General features: G+C 48.2%; 1 protein-coding gene across 1 annotated transcript; it reads left to right on the top strand.

The window, feature by feature from the left end:
* Positions 1 to 11,245: 11,245 nt before the first annotated feature.
* Positions 11,246 to 12,069, top strand: LOC120680921 (RING-H2 finger protein ATL74-like). The gene has a single exon (XM_039962497.1). The coding sequence runs from the start codon at positions 11,246 to 11,248 to the stop codon at positions 11,837 to 11,839; it is 594 nt and encodes a 197-aa protein (XP_039818431.1). The 3' UTR covers positions 11,840 to 12,069.
* Positions 12,070 to 15,344: the final 3,275 nt, after the last annotated feature.

The following is a 15,344-nucleotide window of genomic DNA, read 5'->3' as shown; positions in this document are numbered from 1 at the left end:
ATCAATGCCTTGAATCTATTCCTATCAAAACCATTATTCCTTTTCCTTCATGGCTCCCTGGTTAAGCCATGATGTTTGTTAACAAAAACCTCATCAATAGTCATTCTATTCCTCTTGGTGTTATGCCGGATCTTGGTGGCTATTTTGATATCTAAATCCTATATTTTTATTCTTGCTCAGTTAATTTTGGATAAATTAAAAAGTTTCTTGATAATACAATGCATAATGTTGACTTTTGAATTGTAGTAAACCTTTGAAATACAGTCCTTGATGCAATAATCATGCATCACATCATTTCATGTCATTCGTCAATGCATAGTGTTGCATCATGATCGGGAATCTGTAGACTGACTAAGGGGTATGCATTTGAGTACCACTTCGTGGGTTGTCTTCGGTTCCTATCTTATCGTTGCTGGCGCTATTGGGTTGCCACTCTTGTTTTCTTTTGTGGTGGAATTTAGTCATATAACCTTGATGCCGCGACGAAACTTAGACTGTCGTGTGTGCTGCAGCCACATGATTGAGTTACTAGGAGCGTGCTGGTGTCTAGTATATGTGGCGTAATTCACTGCAGTCTCCTTCTATACAACCTTACTAGTGTCCCAACTAGTAATACTTACTCAAGAGTATAGGGCTAACGCGAGGTTAGTCACGAGGGAACGGTCATAAGGCGCGTGTTGCATTGTGTACCTCATAAACTCATGTGTGTATGAATCATACTTTATGCATCTCACACATGTGTCAAACACGAGCATCGCCATTCTTGCATCATGGTGTATGCATCATTAGATCAGCATCATGACAATTACATTGTGTCATAAGCACCATTTCAATTGTGTATAAAATATTTCGTTACTACATTGCACCAGCATTGCAATCATACATCTCGAGGATGCATCATTCTCATGGTCATCGAGCATATGCATCTCGCATCATATTGTTTAATTTAATCAACAGTTTGAGCAAGAATGTCCTTGAGAAAAAAAAACTCACCTTGATATCTTTTCTATCTAGATTCACCCCCGGATTGAGACCTTGATTCTACCAGAACTTAGGTCCTCTCTTCTTTACAAAAATCCTACTATATGTTAGTACTAGAATAATCCACCGGTCTTTTTCAGCCAACTTTGATGGTGATTGTGATCTCATGTTTATCCACAGACTCTTGCTGCAAAGAATGAAGTCCTAGAGCCTTTAGTGTGGAAAAACAATTGATTAGTTCACACAATCGCACAGTAATTCCTCTCGCTCATAAATTCATACCTTGTTTCTTGAACTTTCTCTAAGTTCTCAATCCTTATCTACAAAAGATCATGTCATCAACATCATTATTCTCTAGTGTGACATTGTCCTGCTGGCTTGATGATTGGTCTGCTCCTTTTCCCTCGAGAGTCTATCTTTCAGAATCTCGGGACGAGATTCCTTTTTGGGGGGAAGGCTGTGACACCCTAGGTGTCTGCACAGTAGTTGTGTATCTATTTTATGCATAATGTGCTTGTTTGCTTGAAAAAGGATCTTTTTGTAAATATAAAAGGTTATATGTGTAATTATGATTTTATGCAAGGTCCTTTCTATAGTTATATCTTTTGTGGAGGGTGTTTTTGCAAAATTCAGTGCATTTATTACATGGCAGCAAATTTTGCTTTTAAGTCTAAATTTGAAGTGAAATTGCATTGAAAAAAGACAAAATTCCTAGAATTCAAAATCTATGTTTTAAAAATTAGATCTTGAATCTTTGATCAAATAAATTTTTGCACAACATCAAAGTTGTAGATCTTGAAAAGTTTAACAACTTTCATGTTGGGCACTTTTTCATTTAAGCCCTATTTTAAAAGTTATCGCTAGTTTACAGTTTGGTCCCTGGAATTTTTAGAAATTGCGAACTAGCCCTTATCCCCTTCCTCCAGCTCCTTCCTCTGTTTCTCGCCGCCGCTGTGCAGAGCACCGCCGCCGGCACAGTGGAGAGCCTGCCCGGCCACATTCTGCGTTGCGCTGGCGCCCACGCGTCGCGCTGCTCCTCCTCCACCGCCCTTGGCCTCGCGCTGGTGCTCCCTCCCTTCGCCACGCCACCCAGAGCCGCCGCGCAGCCGCCAACTCAATGCCGCCGTAGAGCGCTCGCTGCAGAGCTCGCCGCCCTCTCCTAGCACGCGAACGAGCACTACAAAAGCCCCCGCGTGCTGATCATTTTGTTCTTTTGCCGCTTCCCTGTCCCCAGAACCCAGAACGCCGCCGCCATCCCCGAACGCCGGCGAGCTCAAGCCGCCGTCGACCCGCCATTCCACAGCTGCTCCACCCGCGCTGACCCCTCCACCAGCTCCGCCTCATCCTCGCGTAGCTATCGGGCTACCTCTCGTCGACCAATTCCTACAAGAACCCCTCACCATCGAGCTCCGCCGCCGTTAGAGCTCCGCCGCCGCCCTGCTCGCACGCGGAGCCACCCCTCCGCCATGGCTCGACCCAAATAGACCTCACCAACACCTTCAGCTTGCTTCACTGGTCCTCATCGGCCTGATTTCCTCCGCTGTTGTCCACCGGAGCACCCCCGCCGACGAGTTTCCTCCGCCGCGGACCCGCCTGCTCCGTCGAACCGCCGCCTCCGAGCCCCTCTCTGCACCCCAAGACCACCCAGAGGTGCGCCTTGGACCCCTGTAGCTCCCACACCTTGTTCCCCTCGCCGCCAGTGAGCCCCTCGCCGGGATTTCGCCGGTCAACCACCGCCTTCCCCTCTCTGACCCGGCCCAGGGACCTCGGGTTGGAAGAAACAAAACTCCAGGGGGCTGTCTGCGAAGCTCTAGACTCAGTTGAATAGTGCTCTAAGGACTTCTTTGTAATTTCTAGCAGTGAACTTTGAAATTCAGTAGAAATTCGTAGGAAATTCGTAAAATAGCAAATCTTGATGTTCTGGAATCCTTGTGTAAAGCTCTTTGCAGTAGAACCATAATATGGTAGGTGTTTGTTACAAGTTTTTGCTGTATAAATGGTGTTGTGTCACTAGGTAAATAAATACTATATGTTTTATCTTTTTCTTAACTGATGATTGAAGCCATGTCTTGCAGTGAAACTTTTATGGTATTTTGTTTATGTAACACTAGTTTTGCTATAAAATTTCGTGGTCAGTTCTCTTGTGTAGATATTTATTTGATTTAATCCTTGTTTAGTAGTCTTTAATTATGATAAATAGTTTATGCTGATGATAAATCATGAAAATATTCTTGAGTGTTCTTCTGGAGTATCTTAGCTTTTACATGAAGTTTGAGCATCAGTTCATGACTAGAAAAGGAGCTAAAAATGAATCTTGCTAATATGTTGTTCTGTTTTGTTTATTTTCTCATAATTAGATCTTTGTAGATAAAATCATGAAAAATTCACAGTAGCTAAACCATCCCTTTGTAGGCCTGCTGTTAAATTTTGAGCCTCTGTTTTGCTATAGCTTAATCTGTGTAATTCAATATTGTTATAGGTGTGATCTGAATGAGTGAATTGTTATGAATATTTGGCTACATGTTTTGGCATGATTTTTACAGGGTAGCCTACTCTGTTCATTTTCTGTTTAGGATAATTTTTGCTAAATTTATTACTGATCATGCTCTGAGTTGTTAATTTATTAGCAAACCTAGATTTAATTGCTATAGGAATCAACCACCACTCACTTTATGAAGTTAGTTTAACCTTCTTGTGCTGTTGATCATGATGCCTTGTGTAATTAAATTTGTTGAGTTACTACTCTATAAACGATTACCCATGTGTGTTTATAATACTGTTCTTGCATTTACATATAGATACGACTGCTTTGTCGGACGGGACGTACGAGCTGATCCCGGAATCTGACGGAGGTGATCTTGAAGCTCAAGGGAACACCGCCGTACTAACTGAAGCCCCGGACCAAAGTTCGGAAGAGCCTAGAGCTGAAATAGTTAGCGACTACCGAGAAGGCAAGCCCCGGACATAACCTATATTTCAAATTATTATCATTTTTTTATTTGTGTATTTACAGTTCTTAGGATTTGAATTGAAACCCTAGATGCATGATCCTAGGAACCTATGTACTGAACACTAGACCTGAGTTCGACTACTTGCTAAGCTTATAGGACCAGTAAAAGTCGAGTGATTGCCTATCACTCGCGAGCTTTATAGGAATTGCGTGTTTACTTTCTGTTATCAATATAAGGACGACGAACGGGGTCGTGTTCGATATCATGACCTTTGGTGAGACCCCGTCTGTACTGATGAACTTGCTAAGGTCGCGGTGTGTGGTAGTGCTGGTTAAGTTTTTGAACGTACTAGCCACATGCCGTAAATATGGTACGCGGTAAGCCTAGTAACCGATTGGACCGTGGAGTGGATATACCTGACACTCTCTCTTAGGGATAGGTTTTATTTTATGTTGTGCAACACTACGACTATGAGGGACGAGGTATAGAGTGCCCTATGGGATGAGAGAATGTGCCCTGTGGGACGAGGGAGAGCCCTATAGTCGGGGAGAGTGTTCCTATCCACAAGCCGGAAAGAAAGGCAAATGGTTGTTTGGAAATGACCCGACGGTGTTCCAAACGTGTGTGTTAGGTTTGCCTGGCCAGGTTAAGAAACTCGATTCGAATCGTCTGCTTCCCACAGTTTGGGACTGCTTGATCTCTTTGCCACACAGAGTAATAAGAGCAATATTACTATGATTAATCTTGATGTTTGCTTAAAGTTCTACCATTGTTGTTTAGTAGTTGCTTACATAGAATGGTTAATCCACTAGAATCTGGAAAGCTAAAATTTGAAAGTAAGGACCTACTCTTTATTGCTTTTCAGCAAAAGGAAACCAGAGCCTCTCAAACCCTGCATAGTCTAACTAAAGTGGGTTAAGTATACCAGTTGACGGTTAAGTCTTGCTGAGTATTAGAATACTCAGCCTTGCTGTTGAAAACTTTTTCAGGTTTGAGTTTCGAAGAGCAGATCGCTAGTTTGTCCTATCCCTGCTCTTTGCCTCCTGGCTGGTCCGTCAAGTGGGATACGTCTTCGGCCGGCAATGACTTTGACGAGTAATACCATGCTTGGACCCTTCCTTAGTCTTGACAACGATGTCATCGACACAAACCTCTACTATGTTTCTAACTAAATCACCAAAACTTTTGTTCATGGCACGCACAAACATAGGCAAGGCATTCCTCTGACTATATGGCATTACAACATAACAAAAAAGCCCATCCACTGTTACAAAAGCTGTATGTTTGCTATCCTCCCTAGACAATCGAATCTGGTGGAAACCAGAGTATACATCTAAGAAAGACAAAAGGTCACACCCGGAGGTGGAGTCCACGATCTGATCGATACGTGGGAGTGGATAGGGATCTCTAGGACATGTCTTGTTGAGGCTGGTGTAGTCGATGCACATCCGAAGCTTCCCGTTGGCCTTAGGGACGATGACCGGATTAGCCAACCACTCGGGGTGGTGGACCTCCTCGATGAAGCCAGTGTGCAACAGCTTGCGGACCTCTTCACGGATGAAGTTATGCCGCTCCACGGACTGCTTCCAAGGCTTCTGGCGCACCAGTTTGGCATCAGGGTAGATGTTCAGACGGTGCTCGATCACTTCCCTGGGGATCCCAGGCATCTGTGACGGTTCCCTGGCGAACACGTCTACATTTGCCTGGAGGAAAGCGATGAGCGCGTCTTCCTATTTCTCTCCCAAGTTTCCCACGATGCGGGTAGTCTGGGAGGGCTCCCCTCCGACCTGGACGGTCTTCACGGGAATGTCGTCCGGATCGGACGGTTGAACCCTAGGCGCCCTTGCAGGTACCTTGGCTCGCGAGGTTGAGGGATCTTCTCCCTCGGTGCGGGCAGCCTCTGCCGCTAGGGCATGCAGCTTCTCGACTGCAGCGACGGCAGCGGTGCGGTCTCCCCACACGGTGAGGACTCTGGCGGGTGAGGGCATCTTCAAGACCAAGTACCCGTAGTGGGCAATGACCATTAAGCAGTATAGGGCCGGCCTGCCAATAATGGCATTGAACGGGAGGTTCATCTCCACCACGTCGAACTGGACGTTCTCCGTGCGGAAGTTCTCCTCGGTCTCGAACATGACCGGCAAGGTGATGCTCCCCAGATGGAACACCGGCTGTGGGCCCACTCTAGAGAATGGGTGAGAGGGAGCCAACTTGGACTCCGGAATCTGCAGCTGCTTGAATGCAGCATAGCTGATGACATTGAGGCCAGCCACTCCATCGACCAGCACGTGATACAATGTTATATTGGCTATAACAGGCGCGGTGATGATCGGCAGGACGCCGGCCCCCGCCATGTTCTCCGGGCAGTCGGATGGCCCGAAGGAGATGGTGGTGCTCCTCCACCTTAGCTGTGGGGCCGCCTTCGGCACTCCTGGCTTCGCCGAGAGGACTTCTCGGTGAAGGGTCTTCATGTCCGTCCAGGAGGTAAGCTCCTAGCTTCCGCCGTACATGACGTATAGCTTCTTGCGGCGCTCGTCGTTGCCAAAGTTGGAGTCGCCCTGGCTGAAGACGTTCCTTAGCTCACAAGCTGGGGATTGGTACCCCAACTCCTTCTCGGTGGCAGCCATGTCACTGCTGGGGGCCTTCTCCTTGCCAGGACGCTGGCCAGCAGGTGGAGCAGAGCCATCCTTGGAGCCCTGCTCACATCGTCCGCTGACGCGCTTCGCGAGCTTTTGGATCTCGCGGCAGTCAGCGGCACTGTGGCGGACATTTGGGTGGACAGGGCACGAGCCACTGTCGCCACCCTGTGGTCGCGGGCGTTTGCCGCACACGTTCTGGCCCCCACTCGCTGCTGCAGCGATCGAGGCACCAGCTTGCGGCCCTTGACGACCGCGGTTCTTGTTCTTCTTCTTTTTGCTACTTCCCTGGATGGTGGCACCAGAGCCTCCCTCTTGGGGGGCCCGTCTTGCGGGGCTGAGTGCCATACACGGCCCTCAGCGGCCCTGGCGCACTTGTTTGCCAGGGAGAAAAGCATGGTGACGCTTTCGACCTCATGCGTCGCCAGCTTCTCGAGCATCTTCTCGTCACGTATAGGGGTGAAAATGGGTCAGATACGGACGGATAGTGGGTCATCCTGTATCCTACCCTAATGTATTTTAATTGGATTCGGGATCGGATACGGGTAGTTAGAAACGAAACGGATACGGATACGGGAACCGGATAGTTATTCGTACGAATATCGGTCGGATACAGATATTAATTGACTGGATACCGGATACTTGTCGGATAGTGCATGAAACGCAAAGACAAATTGAACACAAGCAATACAACTTACAAAGACTTTGCATGACAACATAACAATAAGTCCAATGTCCAAATAAGTTATGACAAATAAGTATCCGAAAAATACCCGTATCCGTATCCGAAAAAGCATCCCGTTTTGATACTGTATCCGGTACTCTCCGGGGGTACCTGTCCCATTTTCAACCCTACAAATCAACATGGTAGCACTGCATGCAATATGCAGGAGTAGCTGCTCGCCTGCTCCATCTTATTTGTTGCGGCGTAATTAACATACAAGTTATGACTTATGAGTAAAATAACTTAGTGCTAATCGTATGCACCCAGACCTTGTCTTATAAAAAAAGAGCAAATAACAATGCTAATAAGTTATAGAGTATTGGAGTTGGATATGAAATGTAGTTTGTTACCATGATATAGATCTAAATATTATTTTAATTATTATAATATTAAGATGAGTCCAAATAAAAAATATAAATCGTAATGTTGTAGATCTTGTCGAGCAATACAATTTTCATATAAATTTTTATCTTAATCCGAGTTCATATGTGAACGTTATGAATTTTACAAAATATATTACGCAGGAAAAAAAGAAAACGGGTATCCGAACACCGGCTACCCGTATCCGTATCCGTTTATCCGGGTAGTTACTGGATACTGCTCCCTCCGTATCCGACCCGTATCCGGTGGCCTACTATCCGAGTACTACCCGTATCCGTCCCGGATAAAAAATACCCGTATCCGTATCCGAAAAAATGGGTATTTTCACTATCCGTATCCTCTACCCACCGGGTATACCCGACCCGTTTTCACCCCTAGTCACGTACTCACTGTCGGAAAGCAGTAATGATAGATGCATCGGAGATATGAGGAATAGTGCCCTGTACCTTGGTGAAGCGCAAATAAATGCCCGGAGCGTTTCTCCAGGTTTCTGCATCATAGCGTGGAGGTGGGCCTCCGCACCGTGCTGCTGATAAGCACTGGCAAAGTTCACGGTGAACCTTGCACAGAGCTCCTCCCAGGATTGCACTGACCAAGGGGTGAGGTTCATGAGCCAAGTCCGGGCTAGCCCGGTCAAGGCTACATGAAAGTAGCTCGCCATAACAGCGTCAAGGCTACATGAAAGTAGCTCGCCATAACAGCGTCGTTGCCGTCAGCCGCCGTAATAGCGGTGACGTAAACCTACAAGAATTCCGATGGGTTGGTCGTACCGTTGTACTTTTCCGGCAGGTGTGGGCGGAACTTAGACGGCCAGGCCACCACGCGGAGATGGTCTGCCAGCGCGGCGCAGTCCACCTCAGCCACCGGGGTGCCCGCTTGTGTCCGGACGTTTCCCGGGGACTTGGGTGCCGCCGCGTCCAAGTCGGTGTCGAGGTTGCGCCCCTCGGTGTTCAGACGATGCTCATGCGCCCTCTCCATCGAGACGCGAGTGTCCTTGCCCACACGCCTACGGTTGAGCTCTACCCGCAAGTCCTCTGTCCGTGCACTTCTCACTGTAGGGGAGTGCACAGACACTGACGCTCCGCCCTAGCGCCGCTGGTGGAGCACCAGTGCGTTGCCAGGCGGAGGTCGTGGTCCGGTTCTTACTGAACTAGGAGCGGCCTGAGCCAAGTGGAGGAGACGGTCGACGTCGTCCCTCCACTGCCTCAGGGCGTCGGGGGAGGTTGCAGCAGCCGGAGCGTTGCGGAGCAACTCCCTAGCCGCCTGGATGGGTGCCCCGAGGCGCGCTGCTGCGCTACAGATGCTGACGCCTCATGAGGCCGCGCCGCGGGCACTGCGGCCCCCGGCGCGAGGTGGCGAGAGGTGTGCGGCACTAATGACGCCTCACCCTCCCTCATCTCCGCATCATCGGTGCGGACGGTGTGCTCAACCACGTGAACCATGGTGATGAGCAGAAGAATAGACAAATCTAACCAAAAGCCCCTACCTGGCACGCCAAATGTCGGAGATGAAACTCCAGCCGGGTGGCGGATTGCACCCGCCTAGCCCAGAGAGTGAGTACTCGGGGGGCTGGCTAAAGCGTTTGTCTGGTAAGGATGTAAAAACACGAAGAACACGCGAGGATTAAAGTAGTTCGGGCCGCCGGAGTGTAATACCCTACATCCACTTGTGTGTGTATTCTTGAGTTGGAATGGGATTGCCCGGAGGAATCCGTGAGAGAAGTTGTGTAGTGGGTGTAGAAAGCTTGTCCTGTCTAGCATGTGATCTCCCCTTTATAACTCAGAGGGAGCACGTACAAGGTCGTTGGCACCCCAACAGGTTGGCCCAATGCGGGTGTATTAAATAACATAATGCTTGGGTCATTATGACGCTACAGTCGCTGATGAACGCAACCGATATCCGCTACGCCATCGTCTTGGATTCTCTGATCGAGGGGATCTTCAGACCGATGCGCTCGTCTTGTCTTGTCGGTGCGTCGCCTGTCGCTGTCGGAACTGGGGGTGACACGTTTACCCAACCGGCCGCGTAGCTTGCGGCGTAAGGGGCATAATGGAGGGAGCTGTGCCATCGCCTCCATTTAATGCAGCGGGCAGACGTGCGCTCGCGCGCGGCGTCTGCGGCGGCACTGCACACCTCGGTAACTCACGACCTGCCATGTCATTCGAGCTTACCTTGGTAATAGGCGCGTAACAGTGTTGTTCTGTCAAAAGTTGCCCGCGCGCAGCAGCGGCAGAGCACGTCTCAACCACCCGTATTTAATGCGGTAGGTGGGCGAGTCTTCCAGCAGAAGACTAGCGCCCGCACCCGTAGTACGGGACACGTGGCGGCCCCGGACCCCCCCTGGCGGAGTGCTGCGCCCCGCGCGTTCAGGGGTCCGGTTGGCACGTGGAGGTCCCGGACCCGGCTGGGGGTCCGGGGCTCCTGTTGCCGGTACTGAGCGCCCCTCTTCAGGGACACGTGGCGACACTGTTCCCGTTCCCAAGTGGGAAGCGGATCCGCGGCCGTTGTCCTGCCAGAGGAATTGGGACCTTTATGCCCTGCTGCCCAGCCTTTTAAGTGTGGCCTGCGCTCACCCTCCCAAGTCTGCTTCCTTGACACAGGAGGATGGGGTACCCGGTCACGGGGTACTGATACTTTTGTTTGGCTAGATACCTCATAAATCTTGAGATACATAGGTGCATAAGTAGGTGTAGCTAGAAAGAAATTTACCATATATATATAAATATAATCCATAGGGGCTTGCCCCTCCCATTTCATAAAAAATATTGGACAAGCGTATCTTTTGTTATTAAGGCTGTTATCACCACTCTATTGACGTGGACATACATAACACTATTTTGCTTTGTAGACTACACTGTTTATAAAGTAGCGTTTGAAATAGAAGGTGGGATAGGGAGCGAGACCGGTGAGACTAAGAGGAGTGGATGCGGGAAGGAAGGCAAGCATATATTTTGTCCACTCTAGAAACTCTTGCGACAGTGCATCCCGTCTCTCTCAGGTGTGTTTGGATCCGGGGGAAAAAAATTTTCCCCTATCACTTTGATGTTTTGATACTAATTAGAAGTATTAAATATCATCTAATTAAAAAACTAATTGCACAGATGGAGACAAATTCGCGAGACGAAATCTATTAAGCCTAATTACTCCATAATTTGATAATATTGTACTACAGTAACCATTGTCAAATTATAGTACAATTAGACTTAATAAATTAGTCTCGTGAATTTGTCTCCATCTGTGTAATTAGTTTTTTAATTGAACTATATTTAATACTTCTAATTAATGTCAAAACATTAGATGTGTGAGGGGCAAATTTTTTGCCAGGATCCAAACACACCATCAGTTTCTCTCCACTCAAATGCCAGGCCCGTTCACTTCGCTTCAGATTCCCCAGGTCGGCTGTGAGGCTGTCAGCCTCTCTCCACTCAAATGCCAGGCCCATTCGCTTCGCTTCAGATTCCCCAGGTCGGCTGTGAGGCTAGCGAGAGGTTATTTAATTTTATTGTCGCGGTTCCTTCCTCGGAAAGGCTAGCTAGCACACAACTCTCGCCCTCACACACCGATCTATGGCAGGGATGGTGACGGCGACCGTGGTGGCGCCCTTCCTCATCGTCATGCTCTGCTTCTGCATCTTTCTCTGTGCCATGTGGTACCGCGGTGGTGCGCGCGGCGTGGGGATGTGGCTACTGTTCGGCGGCGCTGGCGGAGGAGCGGACGCGGCGTGGTGCTACCAAGGTAGTCTGGGCAACAAGTCTATGGCGAAGCTGCCGCGCCGGGAGGTGGGCGAGGGCGAGGCGCTGGAGTGCGTCATATGCATCACGGAGCTCGCGGCCGGGGCGACGGCGCGCGTGCTGCCTCGGTGGGGACACGAGTTCCACGTCGACTGCATCGACATGTGGCTCAACACCCACTCCACCTGCCCGCTCTGCCGGGGTACCGCAGGCGACGACGACGATCCGCACGTGCCGCCAGCCGTGCCCATCCCCGAGGTCACCCCAAAGCCACCGAACTTCCCCACCGACCTCCTCTTCTTCGGTTCCCATGACGAGGTCAGAACTCAGAACCTGTCGCTCGCGATAGCAGCCGCCGGCCTTCACGGCGCCTTCTCTGCACCGCAAGAAGGGCATGGCGTCAGTAGTCGACGCAGGCAGGCGGGTTGCGGAGATTGAGCGAGCCGCTGTAGAGGAGTCGTGTTCTAGTACACAGTGGCGTGCCATATGCATAGTTTGCAATAGTATATAGTAGGGGTAAAAAGACCCGGCTTTTGGGACCAAGTAATCGGCCATGAGTTCATAATCTGCATTTCCCGATCCACCTTGTCTTTTTATAATCTGCATGAGATCCAAACTAATTACAGATCCCTTTTACCTGCCTAATCGTGTGATTAGCTTTTCCATTACATTTTGTTCTAATTTACTTAGTTATATTATTATTATCCCCGCTTTGCAATCAATGGACTAAATTATGGGGTATTAATCATCATATATCAGAAGCTTTGATCACCAATCAAGAAGCACCGACTCTATTAATATGCAGTTTAACACATGCAAGGCTGACATACAAATATAAAGTTTATATTACTAACATGTTGTATATACTAGAGATGGTTTTCTGTGGTTTAAGTTGCGTTCTGAATTTTTTTATTGCCCTTTCATCTCTCCAATGATTGATTCAAAATCCAAAGGTCTGTGTTGAATTTGGTTGCCTTTGAATGAATTTGCTGCATATAAGTTTGAATTTGACTAATTTGATGTACGAAGGATACACTGGTAGTGATAGTTGATATGGCCAATTTGCTACTGTTCTAATGTCGCATGCATATGTTGATAGTTCTAAAGCTTCTACTGACTATGGGATCATGCCTGCGTCCATATGCTATTATGTACTAGCCATGGGAGCCATCATGTGCATAAATAGAGAGGAACGTGATGTTGTCAATGAAAAATAATTTTTTTCCCATGCTACTTATATAGTATCATGTGATAAAGGTGTTGAAACAGATGTCGCTCAATTGTTGCAATTCATAGCTGCAGGTCTAGTTCCTAGCATTGACAAAACAAAGGGAAGCTCACACATGTATCCCGGCTTCGTATAGCTCCTAATGGGCTGGCCAATTTAGAGTGTGGCATGGCATAGTAATAAGATGAATCAAATCTCTGGATCCGGACAAGTCCGGCCGGATCTCCCCCCCCCCCCCCCCCCCCTCATCCATCGGTGTTCAGTCAAGGAGATCATCCTCCTCGGTGGAGGAAGAATCCCCAGGGCGCCCATGACCGTTGGCGAGGCCGGCCGTGGAGCCAGGGGCCATGCCGGGGCCGACGCCGTTCGGGAGGTTGGAGGAGGAGCCACTTGCACCGAAACCTGAGCCTATGCCGTTGAGGAGGTGAAGACCGGGGCGGCAAGCCGCGGCCTCACTGGCGTCGCGGCATCAGGTAAGGAGACCGCGGTCCAGTAGCGGTATGGCGGAGGGTGGGGGGCTAGTCTCCCCACCGTCGTTGTAGAAGGGAGGCATGTTATGGCAAGCCGCCATGGTGGCAAAAGGCGCAGATCCGAAGCCCAGACCCAGCATGGCGGGTCCGTTGCCTTCACCGGAGTTGGTGAAGGAAGACGAGGCGTGGCCCTGGTGGAGAGCATCTCCGCCGCGCGGGAAGACCCAACCTCCAATGGTGGGCACATCCACCCATGGTTCGGGCAATATGCCGGTGGGTATGCGGGCTTGGTGGATGCAACCACTGGGGCTGAGGTCGGAGCCGGTGCAGGCGCGGGAGTGGGGGCCGGCGTGGGCGCGGGCCAGCCCTTGCACGGCACGGGAGCGGGCACAGAAGGCGATGAAGGATGCGAGACGGAAGGGGAGGGGCCAAAATGTGGTCGTCATGGAGGTGAGCCAGAGCGCGGCGGAGCATGGCCCGGACGCGCAAGACGTTGACCACACCGTGGTGGGTGGCATCCCAGACATCGCGGTCGATGGCGGCGAAGAGGGAGGAGATGACGGCGTCCAAGGTATACACCGGCATCTCTCTTACCTAGTTCTATGTCGCCGGCGTTCTTCCTCTTTCTTCTTTGAAAACTCAGTGGTTGAGGCATGCTTGATAACATGTTATAAACTAAAAATGATTGTGAATCTGTAGAATGAATCTCTTTGTATTTCCATTGATAAGATTGTACAAATGTATACATGGTGAACGGGTGGCAACGCACCCGTTCCTGGATTACAATGGTTAGAGAGAGATTAGAGAGAGATCTTTGAACAAGCGTCTGTCTTGAGTAGGTGTCCATTCCATACAGTTGATTCTTTATGCATGATGTTCACCATTGATCTTGTGCAGCGGTTCCTTTGATTCATGAATGGATGAGATCATCCCTCTAAATCTTTCATAACAGACTCAATGACAAGCAGAGATCTGGGATTCGGACCAAAATTCATCCAATTCAAAAGGGCTAGAGATAAAAGAAATCTGGCCAAAAAATTCGGCCCAATTTGAATTTTCTTGATGGTTGCCGAATATTGCTTTTCTGTAATTCATTTTAGCTATCTATTGATGATAACGTATGCTCCTATTTTGGGTGTGAGATTCACTAATAATTTTCTGCATGATGCTCCAGTTGTGGAGCACCTTTTGACTATATAAGGCAGCTACAATCTGCTTACTGTATTTAAGTATCTATTTCTTATATTACTGTACATTGACCATGAAATTGATTTGTTTTATTTTACTACTCTTTCCCTTTTTTTTTGTTCATGTCCCATATGTAGTCCACTAGTGATTGATGTGCGCCCATGCGCGTGTGGTGCCCTCGTGTATATATAAACATCTGGAACTCTGACAATTGTGTGTGGAAAAACTTAGCAATTATATTTGGTAGTTGGAATGATCTTAGATGTATACGACTATGCTAAGACATGTCTATGGATAAAGGTTAATACCATATATCACATGTGGCAACACAATGTTGAAAGTTTGTACAAGACACTACATTGCTCATGACCTAGACGAAGAAAAAGACAGTGTACACGATACAAATGAGCCCATTAAATCATATGTTTCTTCTGTTTGGAGGAGCTTCCTTCGAGCATTGGGTTGCTTGTTAACCCTCCTATGATAAGCTATCCAAGGAAACAATGACATTTATAGAGAGGATGACAAATTAGTTTGCATCAATATAGACTCGAATAATCATTAATGTGATACCTAGGCAGGTCCTTTTTAAAGGGCATACCAGCAATTATAATTACAGCATAAGGACCAACACCAGAAAAATGAAGGTATATGATGACACAGGCACTTACATTGCTAGCCAAAATTTTGCCAGGCCTTGATCTGCCAGGTGACCAATTTTCCTCCTTGCTTATTATTGTTACTTTCCTACTGAAACAATATCTCAGTTCCTACAAAACAAAATAAAGTATGTACTGAGCTCAGATTCGAGATTGAATGTTTATCGCTTCCAGAATGAACTCCTTAGGGCCTGTTTGGTAGAGCTCTCTCTGATTCTGATTCTCTGAGAGAAGTGATTATGTGGCTGAAAGTGATTATCTAGTGATTCTATAGGATAAACTCAATGGAGAAGGTGTTTCTGTGTTGGGAGTGAATCAGAAGAAGCTATTTTTTTTTTGAACGCAGGCCTTAGTTCATTTCAGAGAATCACTTCACAGAATTCGCTCTCAGAGTGGTT

Source organism: Panicum virgatum, chromosome 7N (assembly GCF_016808335.1).
Source record: "Panicum virgatum strain AP13 chromosome 7N, P.virgatum_v5, whole genome shotgun sequence".
In the NCBI taxonomy this organism is placed as follows: domain Eukaryota; kingdom Viridiplantae; phylum Streptophyta; class Magnoliopsida; order Poales; family Poaceae; genus Panicum; species Panicum virgatum.
The sequence above is the reverse complement of the archived record's forward strand: the minus strand, read 5'-3'. Positions and strand labels throughout refer to the sequence as shown.

Excerpts from the sequence above, each read along its gene's own strand:
- LOC120680921 (XM_039962497.1), top strand. The coding sequence starts at position 11,246 with ATGGTGACGGCGACCGTGGTGGCGCCCTTCCTCATCGTCATGCTCTGC.